The sequence below is a fragment of the Microcebus murinus genome, chromosome 12, assembly GCF_040939455.1.
Source record: "Microcebus murinus isolate Inina chromosome 12, M.murinus_Inina_mat1.0, whole genome shotgun sequence".
In the NCBI taxonomy this organism is placed as follows: Eukaryota; Metazoa; Chordata; class Mammalia; order Primates; family Cheirogaleidae; genus Microcebus; species Microcebus murinus.
The window spans coordinates 16,167,809-16,192,503 of record NC_134115.1 but is presented as its reverse complement, the minus strand read 5'-3'; the positions used below and the strand labels follow the sequence as shown (position 1 = coordinate 16,192,503).

General features: G+C 44.4%; 1 protein-coding gene across 3 annotated transcripts in view; it reads right to left on the bottom strand.

Annotated features, from left to right (window-relative positions):
* Positions 1 to 24,062, bottom strand: part of FRMD3 (FERM domain containing 3) — a 255,938-nt gene extending 231,876 nt beyond the window's left edge. For 2 of the 3 annotated variants that reach the window (XM_012779833.3, XM_012779832.3), the window contains exon 1: positions 23,714 to 24,062. In XM_012779833.3, coding sequence (XP_012635287.2) covers positions 23,714 to 23,860 — 147 coding nt within the window. In that variant the 5' untranslated portion in view covers positions 23,861 to 24,062. The remainder of the gene's footprint in view (positions 1 to 23,713) is intronic. The other variant, XM_012779834.3, reaches the window with a different exon arrangement.
* Between the last annotated feature and the right edge of the window lie 633 nt (positions 24,063 to 24,695).

Here is a 24,695-nt window from a genome sequence, read left to right as displayed (position 1 = left end):
TTTTTCCAATTCTTCAAATTTTCATTTCTTTTTTACTTTTAAAGCTTTTTTTGGTAAAAAAACTAAGACTCACACACACCCATTAGCCTAGCCCTCCACAGGGTCGGGGCCATTAACATCACTGTCTTCACCTCCACATCCTGTCCCCTGGAAGGTCTTCAGGGGCAATAACACGCATCACGCTGTCGTCTCATGTGACAACACACCTTCTTCTGAAATGCCTCCCGAAGGACCTGCCTGAGGCTGTTTTTACAGTTAACTTTTTTTGTACGAGTAGAAGTACACTCTAAAATAACAATAAAAGCATAGTAAATACATAAACCAGTAACATGATCGCTTATTATCATCATCAAGATTATGTGCTGTACGTAAGTATGTGTGATAGGCTTTTATATGACTGGCAGGACACTAGGTTTGTGTGCACCAGCATCACCACAAACATGTGGATAACGTGTTGGGGTGTGTTAGGACGGCTACATCATCACTAGGCGATAGGAATTTTCAGCTCCAGTAAAATCTTAAGGGACCGCCATCAGTGTGTGGGCTGTGATCATTACGCAGTGCATGACTATATTCATAGAATGAACTCCTATACATCAGTGAGAATTAAAGAATTACAACTACATGGCCGGGTGCAGTGGCTCACGCTTGTAATCCTAGTACTCTGGGAGGCCGAGGCGGGCGGATTGCTCAAGGTCAGGAGTTCAAAACCAGCCTGAGCAAGAGCGAGACCCCGTCTCTACTATAAATAGAAAGAAATTAATTGGCCAACTAATATATATAGAAAAAATTAGCTGGGCATGGTGGCACATGCCTGTAGTCCCAGCTACTCTGGAGGCTGAGGCAGCAGGATTGCTTGAGCCCAGGAGCTTGAGGTTGCTGTGAGCTAGGCTGACGCCATGGCACTCACTCTAGCCTGGGCAACAAAGTGAGACTCTGTCTCAAAAAAAAAAAAAAAAAGAATTACAACTACAAGCAACAAGGATGAAACTCACAAATGTAATGTTGAGCACAAGAAGACAAAAGAGTACATACTGCACAATACCTTTTATGTAAAATTACATGAAGTTCAACAGGGAAAACTAACCAATGACGTCAAAAGCCAGGACAGCAGTTACCCTCAGGGAGTAGTGCCGGTGAGTGGCCCAACAGGAGCTTCTAGGGCGCTAGGCATGTTGTGTTTTGGGATCCAGGTGCTGTCACCAAGAGTCTTCGCTTTATAAAAATGTCTCATGCTGCACCCTTGCAATTTTGCACTCTTCTGTATGCATGTTATATCTTAATTGTGTAAAAAGCAGTTCATAGATTATTCTTTTGAATATTCTTAAGAAACCTGTGTTGAGTTTACACTGGCCTGCAAATCACCATAGGATTGGTGCCTATCATCTCTCCAACCTCATCTCATTCGACTCTGCCTGTTCACTTAGCTCTTCCTGTTCTTCAGTTAAGACAGCCACAAACCCACCGCAGGGCCTTTGCACTGGCTATACCTTCTGCTTGAACTGCTCTTCCCCCGGACACCACAAGGCCTGGTCTCTTACCACATTTTTATTCTCCACATTTTTATTCGAATTTGAGATTGACAAACTGCAGCCGTGCCCAAACCCAGCTTTATTTATTCTGTAAATAAAGTTTTATAGGCACACAGGCACATTCGTTTGTTTAGGAACTGTCTGCAGCTGCTTTTGCCCTACAAGGGTTGTTGAGTAGGTGGCCAGCCAAGTCTGAAGTGTGTACTATCAGGCCTTTTACAGAAAAAGTTAGCCAACTGCTGCTCTAATGTCACCATCCCAGAGAGGTCTTCTGTGACCACCTCATTTAAAACTGGAATCAAGCCAGGCACAGTGGCTCACGCCTGTAATCCTAGCACTTTGGGAGGTGGAGGCCGGAGGATCACTTGAAGCCAGGAGTCCGAGACCAGCCTGAGCAAGAATGAGACCCCATCTCTACAAAAAAAAAGAGAAAAATTAGCCAGGTGTGGTGTGCACCTGTAGGCCCAGCTACTCTGGAGGCTGAGGCAGGAGGATCGCTTGAACCCAGGAGTTTGAGGTTGCTGTGAGCTAGGCTGACATCACCATACTCTAGCCTGGAAGACAGAGCAAAGCCTTGTCTCCAAGAACCAAACAAACAGACACTGGACTCAATCCCGACTCCCCTTCCTTTCCACCTCTCCTCCTCCCCTACTTTTTATCCAAACCATTTACCAGCAGTGGTAAATAATAACTCTATATTTTACTTATTTTTTTTTCTTTCCCTCCCAGAGAGCATAAGGCCCATGGGGGCAGGAATCCTTGTGTGTCCTGTCCATAGCTGTGTCCGTAGCACCTCAAGCAGTGCCTAACAGCAGATACTTGATAGATATGTGTTGAAGCAATGAGAGCACCAAACTCAAACGACATGCCAGGCACTACGCTGACCGATTTCACAATCTATAGCTCATTTACACTCTTTTGTAAGCCTCATTTGAAGTATTTTTTTTTCCAGCACGAGTTAGATCTAAATTAAAATGAAATCTTTGGCAGGCTTGATTTCTCTTAAAAGTTCAACAGATTAGGAGCAGTGGCGGTAGCCGTGGCCAGAAAAGATTCAATATCAGCAAGTGACTAAGAACGAGAATGAGAGGGAAGAAAAGGAGTAGTGTTATAGGTTTGTCTGCTTTAAGCCGAAATAAATTGCAAAACCGAATAGCCTCTGTCAATAAGTAACCACTCCCCGAGAGCAGGTTGTGGGATTGTTTGGTCATGTGGTCCTCATCCTGGGAGAAGCAGGGAGCTGATGGCAGCAGAAATAGTTTGGATTCTTGGCACCTTTCCAGAGTTATTTTCCAGTCCTCAGTAAGTCTTCATTTTCTCTCACAGCAAAACAGTTGCAAGGATGGGATCTAGCCTCATGGCTTCTTACAACTGCACATGCATCTACAATTATCTCAAAATAGAGTTTAATTAAAAACACACACGCATACAGTTCCCAGGATTGGGCTTTGCTTATCTATTCGTTCTTTGAGGACCTAGAAAAGCTGGCAAACACACATTCTCTGTACTGTGGCAGCTTGACGTACAGTGTCTTCAAAAAAACACAGCAACCTAAGAAACTTCCCTGACTTAGGTTGTGAGTATAACAGAACGGCATGTGTAACTGACTTTGAAAGTCAAATTGCTTTAAGTCTTCATTTTCCTTGCGGATTGTGCAATGATTAAAAATGGCCTCTGTGAAGCAGAAAGCCGACTCTGAAGGTGGCTAACAGAGTAAAGTCCTGGGGGGCAGTTTGGTGACGGTCCCCCATCACAGCCCTACAGACAGAAAAGACTCAAGCACGAAGGATGTCGCACAGACGTGAGGCTGTCTGAGAAGGGGAGGGCTTCCAAAGAAAGCCTCACCCTTCTCACTTGTTCAAATGTGAACTCCCAACAAACCTTCCGGCCACCTAAGGAAAAAAAAATTATAGGCACGATGCAGGTGGAAGTCATCAGGGAATTGCAAATCCAAACCACAATGCCAACCCACTGCACCCCATCAGTCCCCCATCAGTCCCCCTGGGATGCCTGCAATCAAAAAGTCAGATGCTAACCGGTGTTGGTGGTGGGCATGTGGAGACGTCAGAATCCTCCCACGCGGCCGGTGGGAATGTGACACGGCGCAGCCACGACGCAAACGGCCTGGCAGTTCCTCGAGGAGTTGAAGCTAGTGCTCCCCCACGACCCAGCAACTCTACTCCCAGGTAAATGGAAACATACGTCCACCCAAGCACTTGTACACTCACAGCAGCATTATTCACAGTAGCCGAAAAGTAGAAAACAACTCAAATGTCCATCAGTCAATGAATGGATAAACCAACTGCGGTATGTCCATACCACTGGATGGTATTTGGCGATAAAAAGGAATGAAGTGCGATGTACCCTACACGGTTGGACCTAGAAAACATCCTGCTGAATGAAAGCCAGTCCACATGTTCTGTGAATATGTTCTGTGAATATGGACAATTCTGTGAATAGTCCATATATTCTGTGAATATATATTCCATTTATATGAGAGATCCAGAAAAGGCAAATCTATAGTGGCATAAAGCAAATCAGTGGTGGCCTAGGGCTGGGGCAAGTGGGGGGTGGGGGGGTGGAGGAGTGACAATTAAGGGGTTTCTTTGGGGATGATGAAATGTCCTAAAACTGACTGGGGTGGTGGATGCACAACTCTGTGAATATACTAAAAACCATTGAATTATACACTTGAAATAGGGAATCATATGGTATGTGGATTACATCCCAATAAAGCTGTTAAAAAAAAAAAAAAAAAGATGTGGGAGTCTCTCACTCAGATACTCTGAACAGCCCTGACCCTCCTTAAGAAGAGGCACTTGGCCCCTCTTAAAAGCTTTGCTCTGGCCAGGGGTGCTCACGCGGAAGGCTAAGCCTGCCGTGGGCCTGGACTCTATCAGCTTCTCCTCCCCCCCTCTTTAGTGACTTACTCAGGAAATGACCAATAAATGGAATCGGAGGCATTTTGCAAAATATAATGCGCTGTGTAAATGCACAATAATAGGCTCCATCGATCCCCGACACAGCACAGCAGCTGAGGTGGAGGGAAGCCGTGAGGCCCAGAGGAGGCCCAGGGAAGGAGGGAGTCTGCCGGGCCCAGAGTGCTCGTTAGGCCTCTCGTTTCTCTCGGCTTAAGCTCTCCTGCTAGGAAAATGGATCAAGCTGAGTGCTCTCTGGGCACCCAGAATGGTGAAAGTGGCTCTCAGGTATTTTGCAAAATATTATATCATAAAAATAAAAATACTCACAAGCAGCGAGGGGCCGTTTGGAGAACCAGGAAAGAACAGCAAAAAGGTGAAACATATGGCTGATTGTGTCAGGGTTGTTTTTTCTGCCCCATTCGTTGACGGAAGAAAAATAAATAGCTGCTCAACCTCCTGGCTTCCATTTCAACACAATGTTCCGTTATGATTCAATGCGAGGAAGCATTTCGGCCTCAACACCTAAATACTTCACAACTGCTCGAAGTTTCTACCAAGAAGCACGTCAGGGATACACGTGCTCCACGGCGCCACGTGGACAGGGCTACGCGGCAGCTCCGTCTACACGGCAGCTCTGTCTACACCCCTGTGGAGCAGGTGCCCAGCCTGCTCCCAACTGCCGACACTCAGGGGGAAGGCGGAAACCTGCTTGTTTTGTAGGGTCCTTTTCTGAAGTTACTGCTCAAAACTGACATCTCTAGAAATTACACCTTCATTCGTTAAACACTGACAGACTCAGGTTCAAATCTCAGTCCACCACTTACTGGCTACGTGACTTGGGACAGGACACCCAACTTCTCTGTGGCTCATTTTCCTCACCTGTAAAATAGGGACAATCATTCCCACTTTCTAGGGCTGCTTTTGAGGATTAAATCAGATAAAAGGTGTTTAGCATGGGAACTAGCACATACTAAGTGCTCAACAAAGAGTAGTTATCACTGGTGCCGCTGTTGTTATTGTTTGGTAAAAGGTGTTCATTTATTTACTCTTTCAGCTAATCAGAGGGTCTCCTTCTGTCACCCAGGCTGGAGTACAGAGGCATCATCATAGGTCATTGCAACCCCAAACTCCTGGGCTCAAACAATCCTCCTGCCTCAGCCTCCCAAGTAGCAGGACTACACGTGGGTGACACCATGCCTGGCTAATTTTTCTATTTTTTGTAGAGAAAGGGTCTCAGTAAGTTGCCCAGGCTGGTCTTTGAACTCCTGGCCTCAAGTGATCCTCCCACCTTGGCCTCCCAAAGTGCTGGGATTACAGGCATGAGACGCCACACCTGGCCAAATCGGTATTTTTATTGAGCCCTACAGACACTGGGATGCGGCAGCAGCCCTGCCTTCATGGAGCTGCCAGTCTGTGGGGAAAACAGGTAACAAACAGGCACACAAGGAATGAACAAGTTAATAAACAGCCGTAAGTGCTCTGAAAAAGTGACGGAGGGTAGTGTGCTCAGGAGTGGCTGGAGTGTCCCTACAGGGACAAGACTCACACGGCGTGCGTGTTGGGCATTAAGATTTTGTTGGCTTAGCAAATGCTTGCTGGCGGAGCAATTCATTGACTGCTAGCCCTCCCTAAGCCCTCCTGCAGGAATGACCACAGGGACTGCCGGGGTCATGCACACCCCCAACCCCCCCCTCGGCTGCATGACACGCCCACCCGAGCGAATCTCCGGGCCCTCCCTCTGCTGCCCTCCTCCTGGAGGAGGCCAGACCCCTTTCCTCTTGCGCAGTCTCTGGAGTCCTCTGGGATCGAGGAGCCTCACTATTGCCTGGCAGGAACCTCGCACATCGGATGTCTTTCAGCACCTCTGACCACTCCTCACACGTCACCGAGATGGTGGAATTTTAAACAGGGCGCTTGGGAGGGGAGATCCTCTCGGAAGACATCCTAAGTCTGTGAGACATGGAGGGGAGCAGAGAAAGGGAAAGAGCGCGCAAGAGTCGTCATCTATTCCAGCCACAATAAGGAGGAAAATAAAATGACGTGCTAGAAGAGGTAGTAAAGACACTTCCTAAAACCTGGAAGTGACTTTCAACCATCTGGCACAAATGTAAACCAAAGAAGACAAAAGAGCCAGAGAAACACTAACGTAAAGTGGGCTCCACATTTCTGGAGGCATTCAGACCCAGACAAAAGCCCCCCTGCCTCTTGCCTCTAGTTCTGGAAGTGTGAGCCATGCTAGCCCTCCAAATCATTTCCCCAGGTCATTCTGCCCATGCAGACTACACCTCAACAGAGTTAGTATTACTCCCTAAAAATGGTGATCAACATTGTTTTCTGGAAGGAAAAAGAAAATTCTGGAAGGTTGCACCCAAAAAGTCTGTGGAGAGTGCTAACCTCTGGGGAGCACATCTGGGGTCAAGTATAGGAGGATGATTTCTTTTCCACTGGATAATCTTTAGTATTATCTGAATTTTTCTATGTGCTTTTTATAATTATTCTTAAAGAGAAAAGATATCCAAAATGAATGATGGTGGAGGAAACTGCTGATTTGAGAGGTGCCGTTTGTTTATCAATAATTACAAATTTTAGAAGTTAATTTCCTTTTTCTTAATCATTATGTCACCTATTTCTGGATTCAAAGAGAAAGCATCCCAACATTAACCAAGCTCTCGTGACGATGCCTTATCATGGAGTAGAAAGGGCTACAAAAATGGGAGTCCCTGGGTCCCTATCCCACCTGTCACCCGCCAGGGCAAGTGGGTCCCTTCCCTTCTCTGGACTTCAGGTGCTCCCTGAGAAAGATGCAGGCGCTGGATCAAAAATCTAAAATCCTTTCCCACTTTCTAAGTCCTCTCTGAGCATAAAAGCATGTCTATTTTCTTCAAATTTTCTTATGGTTTTAAAATGACAAAAGTAACACGCACTTAGCAAAGGTCCCACAGCGCAGACAGGTGTAGCACTACACAGACAGGTGCAGCACTTCTGTACTGCCCTCCACCTTGACTCCACTCCTTGCTCCTGCCGGAGTCAGCCACTATCAAGAAGCTAAACGCTGTGCTATCCAGTGTCACGGCGACCAGCACGTGTAGCTGTTTACATTTACATTTTAATGAATTAAAATTAAATAACTGTGAAAATTCAGCTCCTCAGTCACACTAGTCACATTGCAAAGGCTCATGGCCACATGAGGCTGGTGGTGGGTGCCAAATTAGACAGCACAGATACAGAACAGTTTCATCATCACGAAAGTTCCATCTGACAGCACTGGTCTAACATTCGTAAAGAGGCCTTTTTTTTAAACTATTCTCACCTCCATTCAATACTTACTCTCTGGAGCCTCTGCAGTTGCTTATAGCAGGACTCTCTGGCGAGGCGCAGGACTGCCCTAACAGGTTAATGGGGTGAGCTGCCTTGGAAAGGTCTCCCAATTTCCCCATCTGTAATTAAGAAAGACTGGCTTCATCGCGGGGCTCACTGAAGGCCATAGGTCGTGGAACCATCACCGCTCCCAGCAGCATATAAAAGTTTAAAACCTTAACTAAGAACTGGAGAACTCCAATGGCCCTCAGGGTGGCGCTTTTCAAAGAGCACTAAGGCATTCAAAGCCCCAGACGAAAAACCCAGGGAATCTTGCCTCTAACTCCAGAAGTGTGAGCCAAGCCAGTCCTCCAAAAACAATTTTTCAGCTCATTTTGGCCCATACACATCATGCCTCAATGGAGTCGTACTAATTATTCACTGATAAACAGTGACCAATATTGTTTTCTTGACTCTGACCATCCACTCTCTGCACAGTCTGGGCAGGTAACTGCCCACTCCCCACTGCATGGACCTCTCTGTTGATGTACAGAACTATAATGCATTTCTTTCAGTTCCCCCAAACCCCATCTTCCCTATGCCCAGCCTTGTACGAGACTGTCTTTCCCTAACTGCACCCCTCGCCAACACATTCCCCCAATTCATTGGCCAGACAATGTCTACAGTTTCTTTTAAACTCATCTCCGACATCATCTCCTCCAGCTAGTCTTCCTGGCCTTCCCAGGCTGGAGTAGGAGCCCCCAGTGGCTGCTCTAGCATTTCGATATAGGAGACCCTTTGGGGGTGAAAATCTGGTAGGAAGCAGTGCAGGGTGTGTGTGACTTGTCTTGAAATCACATTTTATAGCAGGGCACAATTTTTGCTGAGATATTTGCAAGAAAAAGAGCACATTTCTTAAAGATGCTCTTATTCACACTTTAGACATGAGTGAGAAAATATCAGTGATCCATTTCAAAGAATATACTTTTAAGAAATAGTAACTTTGGAAGGTGATTACATTAAATAACTGCACAACAATGTGAATTATGCAATGCCAAAAAACTGTACACTTAAAAAATGGCTAACATGGTAAATTTTATGTTATATATATTTTAACACAATAAAAATTTCCAAAAATAGAAAGAAATAAACCATACATAATATATTTTAAAACACAGTAATTTGGGAGGAGAGCCACTAAAGATTAAAAGAGTGTTATGCCTTCCCCTAAGCCACACTCTGGCTCTGCTTTGGCCCCTCTGTGAGCTCCAATAACATCCTGGTGTTTTTCTGCCATAAGAGTACCACCTCGAATCTGTTTATGTGTCTGTCTTTTCTACTAGATTGACAAGACCATATTCTTATTTATTCTTTTGTATCTCTGGTACCCAGAACAGTTCACAACAGAGGTACTCAATAAATGTTTCTTAGATGGATGAGTGGATTGGTGGATGAGTGGAGGGGTGAATGGATGAGTGGATGGATGGGTGGATACATGGGCAGGAGAGTGAATGGATGGGTCAGTAGATGAGTGGATGGAAGGGTGGATGAGTGGATGGGTGGGTTGGTGGAGGAGTGGATGGATGGATGGATGGATGGATGGATGGATGGATGGATGGATGGATGGATGGGAGGAGACACTTTCTTCGATCTTCAATTCTGCCTTCAGACTGGAATCTCCTAAAGAGTAAAGACTTGGGATCTCAAAATATCTTTCTCACCCCTCCCCCCATTTCCAGTAACACCAAGAAAATGTTTTATATTTAACAACAGCTCAATACACTAAGGGAGAAAAAGGCTACCATTTCCTACCCAGTGAACACACTAAGTAAAGCCTAAGGAAAGGAAGAAAGAAATCTTTAACAATATATATTGGATAATAGCATTAAAAGCCTCCCTTTCCTAATGGAGGTACAATTTGGAGATAAACCTAAACCACTTTCCTCTCTGTGGCATATGATTAAAATCTGCTTTGTTCTTCTAATTTGCTATTCTCAAATTACCACACTGCTGCTGGCGCTGCAAACTCAGGCTTCACGGCTGCCCTTGAATTACTGTACAACTTTTCCTCCCTTTTTTCTTTTAATCAGCACTGAACCAAGAAGGTGCCATCCACACCTGGTGGAAAAACTACATCTCCGAACCTGGAGGCAAAAGATGTCACTCAAGGTCCCCTGTGCCATGATGACTCTTGGCAGAAATACGTGTCCCTGACATTTGGGAACACGGGAGGAGAAGTTATCCTTGACAAGGCTCCAGGTGGCAAGAAAGAACCTGAAGTGTGTTTTCCACCCCTGACTCTTGAGATTTTATTTTTATTCTTCCTAAGCCTTCAAAACAAAGAGAGCCCGACAAGGCTGTGGCTGGTGCCGAACCAAAAACCACTTGGTTTTCATATTTTTCTAGAGGTCCCCTGCTCTGGGATTGCTAAGATTTCCACTTCCACAGTCAATCTCAAAACCGCATGGTAAATTACTTTAGAGGATAGATAGAAAATGCTATTGGCAGCATCCTTCCTTTTCTTCTCTTTGCAATTTCTTGGGAGTTAATTTGAAATTTCAAACTACAAGCAATAGTTGTATCATGCCAAACATGTAAAGGGAAAGGGGAGATACCTTTCAATTGTCTAGTTATGTTAGATGGCCAAATAATTATATAACCATGATAAATTTATTATGATTTTTATTTGGATATACATTCAGCCACAGGTTGCTAAAAAAAAAAAAAAGTAGACAGGGAAGAATTTACACTGGGTGCTTGGATGACGGTTCTAAGACATCAGTATGCTTTTTCTACCCAGAAGTGTGATCAGTGTATAGCTTTTCTCCTGTGCTATTTAAAAAATTGCCAGTGGAAAGGAAAGTTTTGGATCATTTAGACTACCAAGAAGGTTCAAAAACAAAATAAGGGTAGTATTTAGTATAATGGGAGCAAATCCAAATCTCAAGACACAATACTCCACCCTAATCTTGCTAAATATGAGACCTTGGGCCAATCACATCACATCTCTGGATCTCAAGTTAATTAACTAGCCAATACATACTATTATTATCCTACTCAAGGACATCAAGAGGAATATAAATGAAGACAAAGGTTGCTGATAAACAAAGAACCAATAAATACCCAACACTACCACAACACCTACATAACATACAGATCACAGGGCTAGCATTATTTTCAGAACTGTAGGCAGTAATTTGTGTATAGACCAGCCAAAAAAATACATTAGCTAGAAACATCAAGGAAGAATTATTAGACAGCTAGTTAATTAGATTTTTGTTCTCCCTTCTATTAATAAGGCTAATTAGTTACTGACTTTTTAAGACTGCTTAATTTTATCATGACATCCATTAGTAAATGATATTGTGTTTGCATTTTCAGTTTCTGTTTGAAGACTCTGGTTCACTCAATCTTGACTTTCCAGATCAATGTTTATCATCAAGGCCTATAGTTTTAAAGCAACAGATTATACTTCTGGAGTGAGAGATAATAAACCAAACCCTGATCTGTTAAATTGCTAATTGCTTTCCTCTGCTACAGAATGATATTTCAAACTTTAGCATAATACATAGACATATTCAAACAAAACTCTATTGTACATCTAAGATTCAGGTCACTACATTACTAATATTAGATTATTTCTTTGAGTAATTTTATAGAACTTGAATTATTTTAATTAATATTCACACTAACGCCCCGGAAACTAAGTAGAAACAAAATTTGCCATAGGAGATATCTGAGAGATAAACAAATATTAATTAAAGGATAAATTATTACAGCATAATTTGCAAAGATGCTCCTCATATAACATGCTTAATTTTGTAGCGTGTTGATGGGATTTTAAAATATTTTATGTACTTAACGTTCATGACATTGTCTCAAAGGGCAACTTCCCTAGAGTGGAAATCCTATGCTTTGAAACTCAGAACTTTAAAGCTGAGAGAGGTCTTTTTCATTTGCAAGTCCAAGCTAGGACATGAGGATTAAGGACAGGAAAATGCTTTTCCACTGACAACCCTGGTTTGGCTGCCCTACTTGCAGAAGAAAATGGAGACCAGCCCTTGTTCAGGCCAGAGTTGCCTAACAAAGAAAAATTGATCAAATGCTCTTGGAAAGAATTCCAGAGCTCATAATCCACTGATTTGATCTGCAGGGATGCCCGAAGCAGAAATATATTATTAATAGACAAAAAAAGAAGACTCATCATGCTGGTTTTGTTCATATGGCATGATCTCTGCCACCACTGGCAAGGACATTAAAGACTCTCTTCTGTGTCTCTATGCAAGACCTGTGGCTCTGGAAACTTTCATTCCTTATATCCAAGTGTCTACTGAGAATCCTGCACTCAGATGCCGCACGGGCACCTCAAAGTCAATGTTCCCAAATGGAACTAACCACCTTCTCCCCAGCCTGCTTCTCCTTTAGTCTGTCTCCTCAGCATCAGCGTCGAGGGTGTGTGACCTGCACGTTCGCTCAGGGACCCTGTACTTTGTCTAATGGTCCACTGTTGCCACCTTGAAATTCTTAATAATTTTTTGAATAGGAGCCCCACATGCATTTTTTGATTTCAGCTTAATAAGGGGGTACATATGTTAAGGTTACATACATTGCTATTGCCTTCCCTCCCCCCTCGAGTCAGAGCTGCAGGCATGTCCATGCACTCGACAATGCACAATGCACTTGTAATGTATATATATATACCCATCCCCTCCCCCCACCTGCCAGACACCCGATAAATGTTTTTTTGTTTTTGTTTTTTTTTTTTTATAACATCCCACATGCATTTTCATTTTGCAGTGGGCCACACAAATGATGTGACTGGGCTTGTCTCTCCTGGAATGGCATCACAATTACCCAATTACCCCATCACTGAGACCAACCAACAGGGACTCATCCTGATCCTCCTTTCCTTCACTCCCACATCCAATCATGCTGTCTCATGCCAAGGACTTTATACCAAGCAAGCAAAGGATCACCTTTCTTGTAATACCCTCTTCTCCTTCTGGAAAAGTTGACAACTTCCTCTCATCCTTTAATTATTAATCAAGGTTCATCTATACCAGAGATACTAATTGATGCCCCACCTGATATAGATGCCCCCTCTTAGTCCTCCACCTGCATTCACCTGTCTCTACATCTGTCATTGTGTCCTTGCATTACTATCTTGTCTACCTTCTTCCCCCCACTGACTGCAAGCTTCTTGACAGCTGATTTTATTTTCTTTTATATCTCTGGTTCCCAGCTCTGTGCTTGGCATATATTTTAATAGAAGATATTTAACAAATGTTTATTGAATAAGATTGACATGGTTTCAAAAAACTTTATTTTGCTTTTGAAAAACATAATTGCTTGATCTATACAAATGTTCTTCCTTTTTAGAATAAGTTTCTTTTTTTTTTTTTTTCTGAAGTGATCCTCTCCTTTCCATCCTGTACCTTCAGGGAAAGTCAGCAAAGCAAACAGCTCCAGAGTTTATGTTACAACTAGAATGCATTTGCACTGTCCTCTGGGGTCACTGTCCCGCAGGGTCACTTTTGCGAGTGAGAACAGCTGGGCCCCCATGCATTTGGGGGTTTCCAGGCGCTGCTGGCTTATACACAATGACTTATTTATGCCAAGATATTGCCAGAGTTCCTCAGCAATTCCACCAAGACTCCGGGGTACAGGAAAATAGAACGGGAAACGTGGCCCAGAGGGACAAGAAGGCAAGTTGCTAACCCCAGGCCCCCATGTGTTCTCATGGATGTTCAACATTTCATCAGATTTACCATCATGGGAAATCTTTTTTTGAAAAACAATCTCTTGATTTGGCTGGGGGCAAAGAGTCAAAATAAATTATTCCATCCCCAGCAACAGCGTCTAATCAGCACTTGGATATATCTGGGATAGACATGCCAGGATGGATTTCCTTATTCATTAACTCACGCACGCAAACATTCACTGAATATCTACTGCAAGAAATGTGCCTCATGGGGCACTACCGAGAGAGATGAAGGCCAAAAAGCAACAGTCCTTTGCAAAAAGCACACTCGAGAAAATTAAAAATACTATTAGGAGACATAAATTCCACTAATGCCTTACTATTCCAAGTGCGGTCCACAGATCAGTAGCACAAGCGTCACCTGGAAGTATGTTAGAAATGCCAAATTTCAGGGCCCTTCCCAAGACCTCCTGAATCAGACTCTGCATTTGGATAAGAATCCAGGAGATGCACAGAAACATCAGAGGCTGAGAAGCACATAGAGACCCCTCCTAGAGCTCAACGCTGACTCTTTTGAGCCTGAATCAAGTTCAAAACCTCAGCTGCAAAATCAGCCCTGATGGCTACTGACCACGATCCCATTGTTTTTTCCCATCTCTGGGCTCCACATCTGGCCCTGTGCTACTTCATGGGAGGTGACTTGAATTTATTCAAGATGAGAACTGAAAGGGGCCGTATTATCTTCCCAATGCCTGTCACTTATGCTGTGTGAATCTCATATTAGACTCGCCCTACGATACATTCTGATTTTTCCCTTCTTGCGATACTTTTCAGTTTTCCTAAAATGCCTACTCAGAAAAAGAAGTAACAGCTTAACAATTCAAGTGATTAATGGGCCTGACTCAAACAGTTTACATTTTAAACACTTAATGTATAGTATACTTGCTGCACATTTTCCATAATTAAAACAGGATCTCAAAATAAGACATGGCTTTATGTTATTAGAGTTTTAAGAGTTAAGATTCAGCTGGAGAGCAAGTGCAATCTCGAAATGCTTCCTACAGTAGAGCCTGGTCTTGTCCTTCTAACCCTTAACATTGAGACACACATGTACACACATGTACACAGGTATATGATCACTACTAAGAATTCCAAATATACACAATCACATTTTCCGTCTACGTAGTTGTAGTTTTTTATTTAATTGAGACCACTTCAGGTACTTTTAACTTGTGATCTTAGAGATCCAAGATGCATGGAAGCTCTATTTTGTTTTATTTAGGTTTGGGGTTTGTTTCTTTTTTTTTTTTTTTTTAATTTTTCAGAAATTTCCATAAGTGGACAGTCACCTAAACCAGCAATTCTTAAGCTTGTTGGCTTCATAACTCCTTTACACTATTGAAGATCTATAAAATTTTTGTTTATATGGGTTGTATATATCTATATTTGCTAAGAACTTTTTAAAATATTCAACTACCAATTCATTTAAAAATAATAAACTCACAGCACATTACGATAAATGACATATTTTTATAAAAATAGCTATACTTTGCCCCAAAAAAAAATCAGTGAGAAAAATAGCATTGTTTTACATATTTGCAAATATCTTTAATGTCTGACTCAAAAGAGAGCTGGAGTCTCACAAACGCTTCCCCAGTCAATGTGTTGGGATATCACGCACCATGCAACCTCTGGAAACCCCCACTGCATGTCTGTGATAGGGGAGAAAAGGTAAACAACACCTCAACAAGGGTGACGAGACAGTGAAATGGAGAAAGAATTTTTCCAACAAATGGTTCTTGGACAACTGGATATACAAATGCAAAAGAATAAAGTTGGACCTGTATCTCTCACCATACACAAAAATTAACTCAAAATGGATCAGAGATGGGGAGTGGCTGTTAATAGGTACAGATCGATTCTGAGGTGATGAAAATATGAAAATTCTGAGGTGATGAAAATATTCTGGAATTAGAGAGTCGTGTTGGTTACACAACCTTGTGAATATACTCAAATCCACTGAGTTGTACACTTTAAAGTGGTGAATTTTATGGTATGTGAACTACATATCAATAAAAAATGGATTAAAGTCCTAAATGTAAGAGCTGAAACTATAAAACTGTTTGAAGAAAACATAAGCATAAATCTTCATGACCTTGGATTGGGCAATAGTTTCTTAGCTATGACACTGAAAACACAAGCAAGAAAAACTACATAGAAATTGAACTTCATCAAAATTCAAAACTGTTTTGACACCACCAAGAAAGTAAAAAGCCATCCCACAGAATGGAAAAAACTATTTGCGAATCATGTATTGATTGTATAAGGGGTTTGTACCCAGAATATATGAAGAACTCCAACTTACTAATAAAAGACAACCCAACGTAAAAATGGACAAAGGATCTGAATAGACAGTTGTCCAAAGAATATATACAAATAGCCAATAAGCACGTGAAAAGATGCTTGATGTCATTAGCCATTGGGGCAATGCAAAGCAAAACCACTTCCCACTCACTTGGGATGGTTATAATCAAATAGATAATAGTAAGTATTGAAGGGAACATGAAGAAATTGAAACTCTGGTGCACTACTGGTGGGAATGTAAAAGGTACAGCCACTTTGAAGAACAGTTTGGCACTTATTCAAAAGATTAAACATAGAGTTACCATAAAACCCAGTAATTCCACTTCTAGGTATATACCCAAGAAAAATGAAAAGTGTCTAGAGAACAACTTTAACAAGAATGTTCATAGCAACATTATTCATAATAGCCGAAGTGTGGAAACAACCCGAATGTTCATCAACTGATGAATGGATAAAGAAAACTGATATATCCATACCATGGAATACCATTTGACAAGGAAAAGGAAGGAAGTACTGATCCATGCCACAACGTGGATGAACCTTAAAAACAGTGTGCCGAGCAAAAGATGCCAGATACAGAAGGCCGTATATTGTATGATTCTATTTTTATCAAATGTCAAGAACAAACAAATCTACAGAGACAAGAAATAGATTAGTGGTTGCCTAGGGCTGGAAGGTTTGCAGGAAATGGAGGTATGATCACTCAAAGGCATGGTATTCTTTTCGAGATGATGAAAATGTTCTAAAACTGATGGTGGTGATGATTGTACAACTCTATGAATATATTAAATAGTATACTGTAAGTGGGTATATTATATGGAATGTGATTTATATCTCAATAAAACTATTATCTCAAAAAAGGCAAACAATATCTGAGTATTATTTTGAAAACAGATCCCATGAAAGGGTCTCAGGGACTTCCAAGGGTCCCTGGACCACACTTTGAGAACCACTTACTCAGAAAAAGCATCTAGAATAGGTATTGTGTGAGTTATCTTTCTAGGAGCCATTCCTCCCTTCCTCTTACCAAACAGATTCCTGATTTGGGGGTATTCACTCTCTCCTATGTAGATCACCACCAAGAAGGAAGTTGACCCCACCCTGGGCCCCAGGGTCAGGCTCTGTGCCTTAAGCTAATTGGCACCTTCCCTTCCCCAGCTCATAGTCACCAGTTCAGGGGTGGGGATGTGTCGTAGGAAGTCCAATCAGAATGACTGCAGGACTTTTTCTGCGGATGACGAATTGGAAGTGGCTTCTCTCTTACCCTGGAGGGTGTCCTATGAAAATGTGAGAACTGGCACTGCTATTAATATAACCATTTCACTACTAGCCCTAGGATAAAGCTGTCCCCAAAGACAGGAAGAGGCAAGGGGACTCCAGAGAACGGGGCCATAGTCCTTGAATTAAGTCCTTAACTCAGGACTTCTGGACATATGAGTCAATCAATGTCCTTAATGTTAAAGCCAGTTTGAATCGGAATGTGTTGCATGTAGTCAAAAGCATTCTAGCTGATACACCATCCAAACGATGTGGAGCTAACAGTGTCCCGCTCTCCCTAAAGTCAATACACTTCGCCTTTCCTTTGAAAGTATCAAGAGAAATGATCATAGCAGACCATTGGCATAACATCACTTCTTTTTTTTTTTTTTTAGGATATCCGTAATATAAAGAGCTGGAGCGTGTAATCTAGGCCTAAAAATGTCAGAGCTGGGTCACAGTATTCCACAAACTGTCTCTCCCCTCTGTTCCCCTTGTCTCTGGTTTTCAGTGGTCTCTGAATGGCATTCTAGATGAGTTTGACAGAAGAAAGTGTTGGATTGTCCTTACTAGCAGAAAAGAAGGGGCTGTCAGCGGGACCTAGCTTGGGCTTCACCAGTAGGATAACCACAGAGCCTGATATTTAGCACATGTGTATGTTTGCTTGTGATCATCCAATTCCCATTTCAACAGATAAGAAACTAAGTTTTTTCCCCAACTAAAGTGATTAGAATAGTAGCATTCTGCACTGAGGTGATGCTTTAGCATTTACAATATCTTTTTACGTACACCATCTCAACAACCCCATGTAGGTTGGCAATTGAGGAATTAGATTATGCCCATTTTATAGAAAAGAACAGGAGGCCCAGTGACTTGCTTAAGGTCTTATACGATCAGAAAGTGATGGAGTTTGGGCTTAAAGTCATTGGATTCTAAGTCAAAATCTTTACATTACTTAGGGTTATCTCTAATGTATTTTCACAAAGTATTAAGGCAACGGTCGCTATTTTTTCAGCCCTTACTTTGGGATGGATACTAAGGTAAGCACTTGACATATATTCATCATTTAATCCTTACAACAAGTTTATGAGTCTGTATTATTATTATTTCCACTTGATAGATAATGGAATTGAGGCCCAAAATGGTAAAGTGACTTGCGCAAAGACGCTTGGCTAATCAATGGCAGAGCCAGGGTTCAAATCCAAGCAAGCAGCGTCCCAAAACACATGTTGGCAACCACTTTTCCACCCTGCCACTTGAACACGCACAAAGCTTGCATGTTGCATAGAGCTGCACCTGCTCTAGACAAGATGCCTTTTAGCTGTGCAGAACCCACTAGTCCAGTAATGACTGAACTGATATTTAACAACACACACTGCAAAGAATTACCTAATAATTTTTCTTGTTCTGATATTTGATCTTACAAAGATCGCCTAAAATCAGCCAGGGCTTAGATAACATCTTATTAAAGTCTCCTGCCAGGTTTATTGTAACAATAAATCACAACTTAATTTGACATATTCTGAAAGACATTCCTGCACGATTGGCAAACAGCTGTTCCTTCCCACCACACACGTGCACACGTGCACGCGCACACACACACACATACGCACACCCCTGTATTCCTCCCATAATGGCAAAGCCCACCTCCCATATAGAGAGGGAAGATGCCAGATGCACACAATCTTGGACGCTTTTGCAGCTAGGGCCTGGGCACGTGGCCCAATCCTGGCCAGTGGAATCTGATGAGAAGGGTGACAGGCCCTCTAGGAAAGGTGTTCCTCTGTGATTAAAAAAAAAAATACATGCACAAGGAAATACCTCCTCTTGGATGGTGGATGTGGTAGTCCCTGACTAATATCCCAAACTACTGCAGCTTCCTCATAATCAGGGTGACTATAGTGACATAACTGATAGGCTGCGGATGGCAAAGTGGAAAGATGGAAAGTCCCTGGGTCCATGCAGAGCTTTGGGGCAACCTGAAGCTGCCCTCTTTCTCTCTGGACGTCTTGCTAGGTAAGATAATATGTGCCTTATTATTTAGGCCTCTGAAACTTGGCTTTCCTTTCTTACTTGCAGCCAAAAGCAGCCTAACCCTCAAGTCCCAAGAAGCAGTACTCCAGAGATGAAAGAACTCTGTATTTTGAGCCAAATGACCTGGGTTCTAATCCCCTTATTTTTCCAGTGTCCCAGGTTGTCTAATCACTCTGAATCTCATTTTCCACCTCTATAAGATTGAGATAACACTCAGTGACACACTGACATCCATAAAATGGAGATAACGCAGGATAGTTAGGGACATCACATGAGATAATGTGTACACTCTGTCAATAACAATGTTTTGCTTAAATGTAATTTGTCTTGTTAATAATTAAACCATAGACTTTTTCAAATGTAGCCATCTATCTAACCCAACTCCTTGGTTTACAAAAAGAGAAAATTGACGTCAAATGTCCACTGACTCACTCAAGATCACACAGCTGGTTGGTAACATAATGAAACCACACATCTGGTTCTCAATCCAATGCTGTCATGTTAACTTCACGTTGATAGGTAATGAGCTAGAATAAATATTGGTTGGGTTAGAACTCATTCACTCAACTAGTGTTTAATGAGCACACACTATATGCCAGGTACTAGTTACTAGGGATTTAGTGGTGAACAACATCAATAAAACAATGAAAGTTTCCACCCTCATGAATTTAACAGGCTAGAAAGGAAATTATTCAATCTATACCTATATTTAATGAGTGCCTACTATGCACAAAGCACTATGTTAGAATTTCTAGTCAAATACAAATTTCTAGCCAATTCCAATGTCAGCCACGTTTACCAGGCTTTGCTAAAGAATGAATAATGTCAAAAAGTCTATGTTTTGCCCAATAAATGTAGGAATTAAAAATGGTAGTTTCATTAGAAAGAGTTGTGACCAACCTTGCCAGAACTGAAACAGCAGTGCTGAATGAAAGAACGTTAGAGCTAAGCCTCATCCTCCTACAGTATTCAGACTTCAGGGTTGGCCCAACTGGATAAGCCCAGGAAGGGAAGCAACTCCTTCCCTTCCCCAAGCCTCTGTCTGGGGCCCTAGACTCTCCTTTCACTCCTCGTCCATCTGGAATTGCTCTTCCACCTGCATAAACATTCACACACAAATGATATGATGGGACAACATCCCAGACCTGCGAAAAGAGACAAAGCCAGGGACTTTTGCATCTCCTAGTAGAATTGGCCACCAGTCTGCTGAAACTGGGCCATTAGGTTGTGTTTGAAAGTGTTCTTTGCCCAAATGCCACCGAAAGTAGATCACTTGGAAAAGGAATACTTAAAAGCTGTTAATTTGCAAAAGTTCTTTCCTATAATCAATATGGTGGTAGATGCAAAGATCCTGGGGGGGGGGAGGAATATAGCAAGAAGAATATACTCCCTCTTCCCCCTTGAGTAAGGCACACTGAAGAGGAACAAAGACATGCCCTTTTACCACCACCCTGCAACCAGAGTGCAACCAGGCCATTCTCCCTTAGCTTCTGGTTTGGGCAAGGCTTCATCTTTTGATGCACAGGCATACTTCGGGGGTACTACAATCTGAAATACAAGAATGCAGTGTGTAGACTCTAACAAAGCATTTCTTTGAAGGCAAACACCAAGTTTCCTGGCGATGGAAATGGATCCCAATGGCCTTTGGATTGGGGCATTCCAATCAGTTCTGGGATGACAGCCTCCCTGCCAGACTCTGGACACATTAAGTTTGCAGACTCACAAGAAGGGCCACTTTGGCCATTCTGATCATGAATCCCAATTGGTTCAAACCCCATACCTTGGATTTATCTCCTTCAGTGTCTCGAAATTTCACTGAAAGTTCAGCTACTTTAACTGTCGGATAATATATCAAACACATATAGGACCTTTGGATCCAGACAACTCTGGATTTGAATTCCAACTGCTCAATCTCTTTTTAGAGATGTGGCCTTGAACAAGTCACTTAAGCTCTTAGTGGCACAGTTTTCTTATCCTTAAAATGGGAATAATATCTACTTGAAGGATTGTGGTAGAAATCAGATATAATGAGTGTAAAACTGGCACATAGGAGATGCTCGAGAAATGGCACCAGAGCTATTTGCATGGTCCCAATGAGCAGTCCTGAAGTTTCTATCATTGCCTGCATCCATTACCTACAGTTGCCCTCCAGCACCTTGCTAGGGAAACCTATTGAGCAGCTCATTCTTCCTTCAATCGAGAATGCTCATTTATTAGAGAATGCAGACTAATGAGCTCCCAAGGATGTGTGGCCTGAGTTTCCCCACTTGTTTTGGGCTCCACAGGCACCCCTGGGATGAACAGGACTTGAACTTGTCCAAGGGCCTCTGCTGCTCTTACAGAGCCTCCAGGACCAGCAGGCACCAGAGATGAGCACTCTAGCTCAGGCAGGCGGACATGGGCTAGGAGGGAGGGTATGTGTGACACTCTGTACAGTCCATATAATCCCTTAACTTTGTGAGTCTATGGGAGGAAGGAAGGAAGGAGACACAGATGGATTCTCCCAGAACAAGTGCAGGTGACTCCAAATGATTTTTTTTAATCCTTTTGTTTTCACTCTAAACAAACAGGAGATCTTAGTAACCTCATACCTGGAGGTGCCATTTAAATTCCCGGTTTGAAATACTCTAGGAAAGCATGAGGTCCAAAATTAGCAAAAATAAAATATTTTACTTCATTTTAATTGGTTAAATAATAACCTCCATTTGGGGGCAGAAAAAGGTGTACCACAAAATAAAACATCTGATTGTTTTAAATCAATGTCCAAATCAACACTTTGAAACTTAATATTTGAATCCCTTTGGCATGAGTGAGGCCATAAGAACTCGAACGTTCCAAACTGTTATTAGACTAGCTACAATGTATTGTTTCCCAGAGTACCAGACAACAAATGCAAGTCCTTTGGGGACTACTTATCTATTTTAAGGAAGACTAAGTCCTGTGGGAGGGAAAATAAACAAATGTCAACTCCAAGCGTTTCAGGGCAGGCAGAGCCTTGCTGTCGGCTGCCAGGGCCTCCCTTACCTACATATTCCTATGAGTTAAAAGACCTGCGCACCCACTCTAGGACTTAGAGCAAAGTGCACAGACCATATTCTCCGAGTCACAAGACAGTACATACCAAACCTCTCTGTGCAACCCTTGTAGCAGCAGAAAAACTGCCTATCCTGCTAATCCTTTTATTATTAACTTTAGCAGTGGTGCTCAGACTGAAATTCAAGATCCTCCAGAAAATTCAATGGGAGCCTACTTTCCTGGGAGACCGTGGGGGGACACCATATTCCTGCCTTGAGACTTGTCCGGCTGTCAGCTTACAGATTAGTTGCAACTATCCCCTTGTCACAAACTCCCACTAGCAAAAATTTAAAAATTAAGAGAAAAAAAAGCAGGGAAAGACCTTTCATTCATTCATTCATGGCTCACACAGCCTAGAGGTGGATTCCTGCCGCTGGGAGACGCTGCCTCACTCACCTCCCACGGGCAAAGGTATTGCGCCCTGTATTTTAAAAACAGCTCAGTCCTGGAGCCTCAAGACTCGTGTAGGTGAGAAGAGGAAATCCCAGATATAAATAATTAAATAGACTTGAAAGTCAGAAGCTGATCGTGTTGAGCCTTAACACAGTCTTTCCAGATCATGCGTGCCTACTGGGGCATCTTTGGGGTCTTGGAAGAGGGACTCACACCTGCCTACATATATACACACCACAAATGCGCGCACGGACACACACACACACACACACACCCTTGCAGTTCACACTAGATCCCTTGACAGCTCGAAGGCATCTAGTACCCCACGATGGGGCTGCCGGCAAAGCAGCCTTCACCCAAACAACTTGCCCTCTCTAACTTGGGCGACAGTGAACGTCCACCAAGATTCCAAGGGGCGCTTTTTCCCAGGACCCGGGTTCCTGCAGGAGTCTCCACTCGCTGGCCTCACAAGCCCTTTTCTTTTCTCTGAAACACTGGGGCTTCACACGTTCCTTTCCAGATAGCTCCAGTCCGACGCAGCGCGCGCTCCGTCCCTCAAGGCTGAGCCCGTGGCTGCCCGGCCTCTCTCACTCCGGGGAAACTTCGCCACCGCCCCACGCGAAGTAAAGACCACCCGCAGGGGGGCAACAGGGAGCGGGAAGCTGGTGCCTGGGACTGAGGGCACCTCTGTGCCCCTAGAGAGAAATGAGTGAACCCTGGTTTGTGCATGCCTCTCCACGTGGAGGAAGGGAGGAAAGATTAATGGGCGACATGCAGGTGCCCCTCTCGGCCCTCGGAGCTCCCATGTTTTGGCGGAGTAGGGGCCAGAAAGGCCAGTGTCCCCCCCGGAGGCAGCTACCCCGCGCCCCCAGCCTGGGCGCAGCGAGACGCGCGCGCAAGGTGCGTGCCAGAGGAAGGGGACCCGGCACGGATAACCCGTGCCTGGCACCTGCGGAGGACTGTTCCCCCTGCCTGCGAGGGCTCCCAGCCTCACAGAACTGAAGAAGCAAAATCCGGCTTTCTGGCCGCCCCCCCTCCCTGAGCGGGTTCCCTGTCCTCGCACGCCCACCGCAGAGGCCCCCCTGCCCTACTCCGGCGTGTGCCCCGCGCCCTGCGCCCTCGCCCAGCACCACCCGCACCTGGATGTGGCAGGAGATCTCCGAGTCGTCCAGCAGCCGGATGGTGCATTTCATCTCCTGGCTGAGCGATTTGATGCTGGAGCTCCGAAAGTGGATCATTTTCATGGTCCTCCTGCCTCTCGGCACACAGTGGCAGGAGGCGAACATGCACCGCGGCCGGGGGTAGCGAGCGGGAGGCCGGGGCCGGCGCGGTGCTCGCCCGCGCGGACACACACACAGCCGCGCACGCACCGTGCGGGACACCTGGGCGCGGCTCAGCCCCGGGACAGCGGCAGCGTCGGGCGCCTGCGGCCACACATGCCTGGCGACCGGGGCGCGGCGGGCGGGTCCGGCGGGCGGGTCCCTCCCTCCTTCTCGCTCGCCTCCGCCTCGCCTGCTCCTCTCCCCGCCTCCTTGTGTCGCGCGCGCTCGTGCGCCTCCCTCCGCCCGGGATCGCCGGCCGAGGGTGCCCGGAGCCCGTGACCCCCGGGGGCGCGCGACACACTCCCACGCGCGCGGAGCGGCTGGCTGAAGGAGGAGGCGGAGGGACGGCTGGCGCGGCTGGCCCGGGCGCCCTGGCGAGGGCCTGCTCCGCCGCCGCCGCCGCTGCGTCAGGCTGGGCCGGGCTGCCTTCTTCAGCCTCGCCACCGCCTCCTTCCCCGGCCGCGATCGCCCTGGCTCCGGGCCGTGCGCGCCCCTGCCCCGCTCCCCCACGCGCCCGACAGCGCCCTGCTCTGCTCAGCCCGGGAACCTGGCCGCGGGTGGGGCGGACAGCGATCCTGACCCACGCCCCCAAGGGGGGCTCTGCCGCCGGCAAGGATTGCTGGGCCCTGGGCGAGCCCCCTGAGAGTGACAGGAAGCCCTGGCACAGCTACGCCGGGAATAGAGCTAATAGTGACAATCTCTGGTACCCACGGTGATTTTTTTAAGCCATTGTTTTATTTAATGTTAACCACAAGTCAATTCCTTTCTCTAAGAAATTCGCAGCCCACCTTAAGCAATT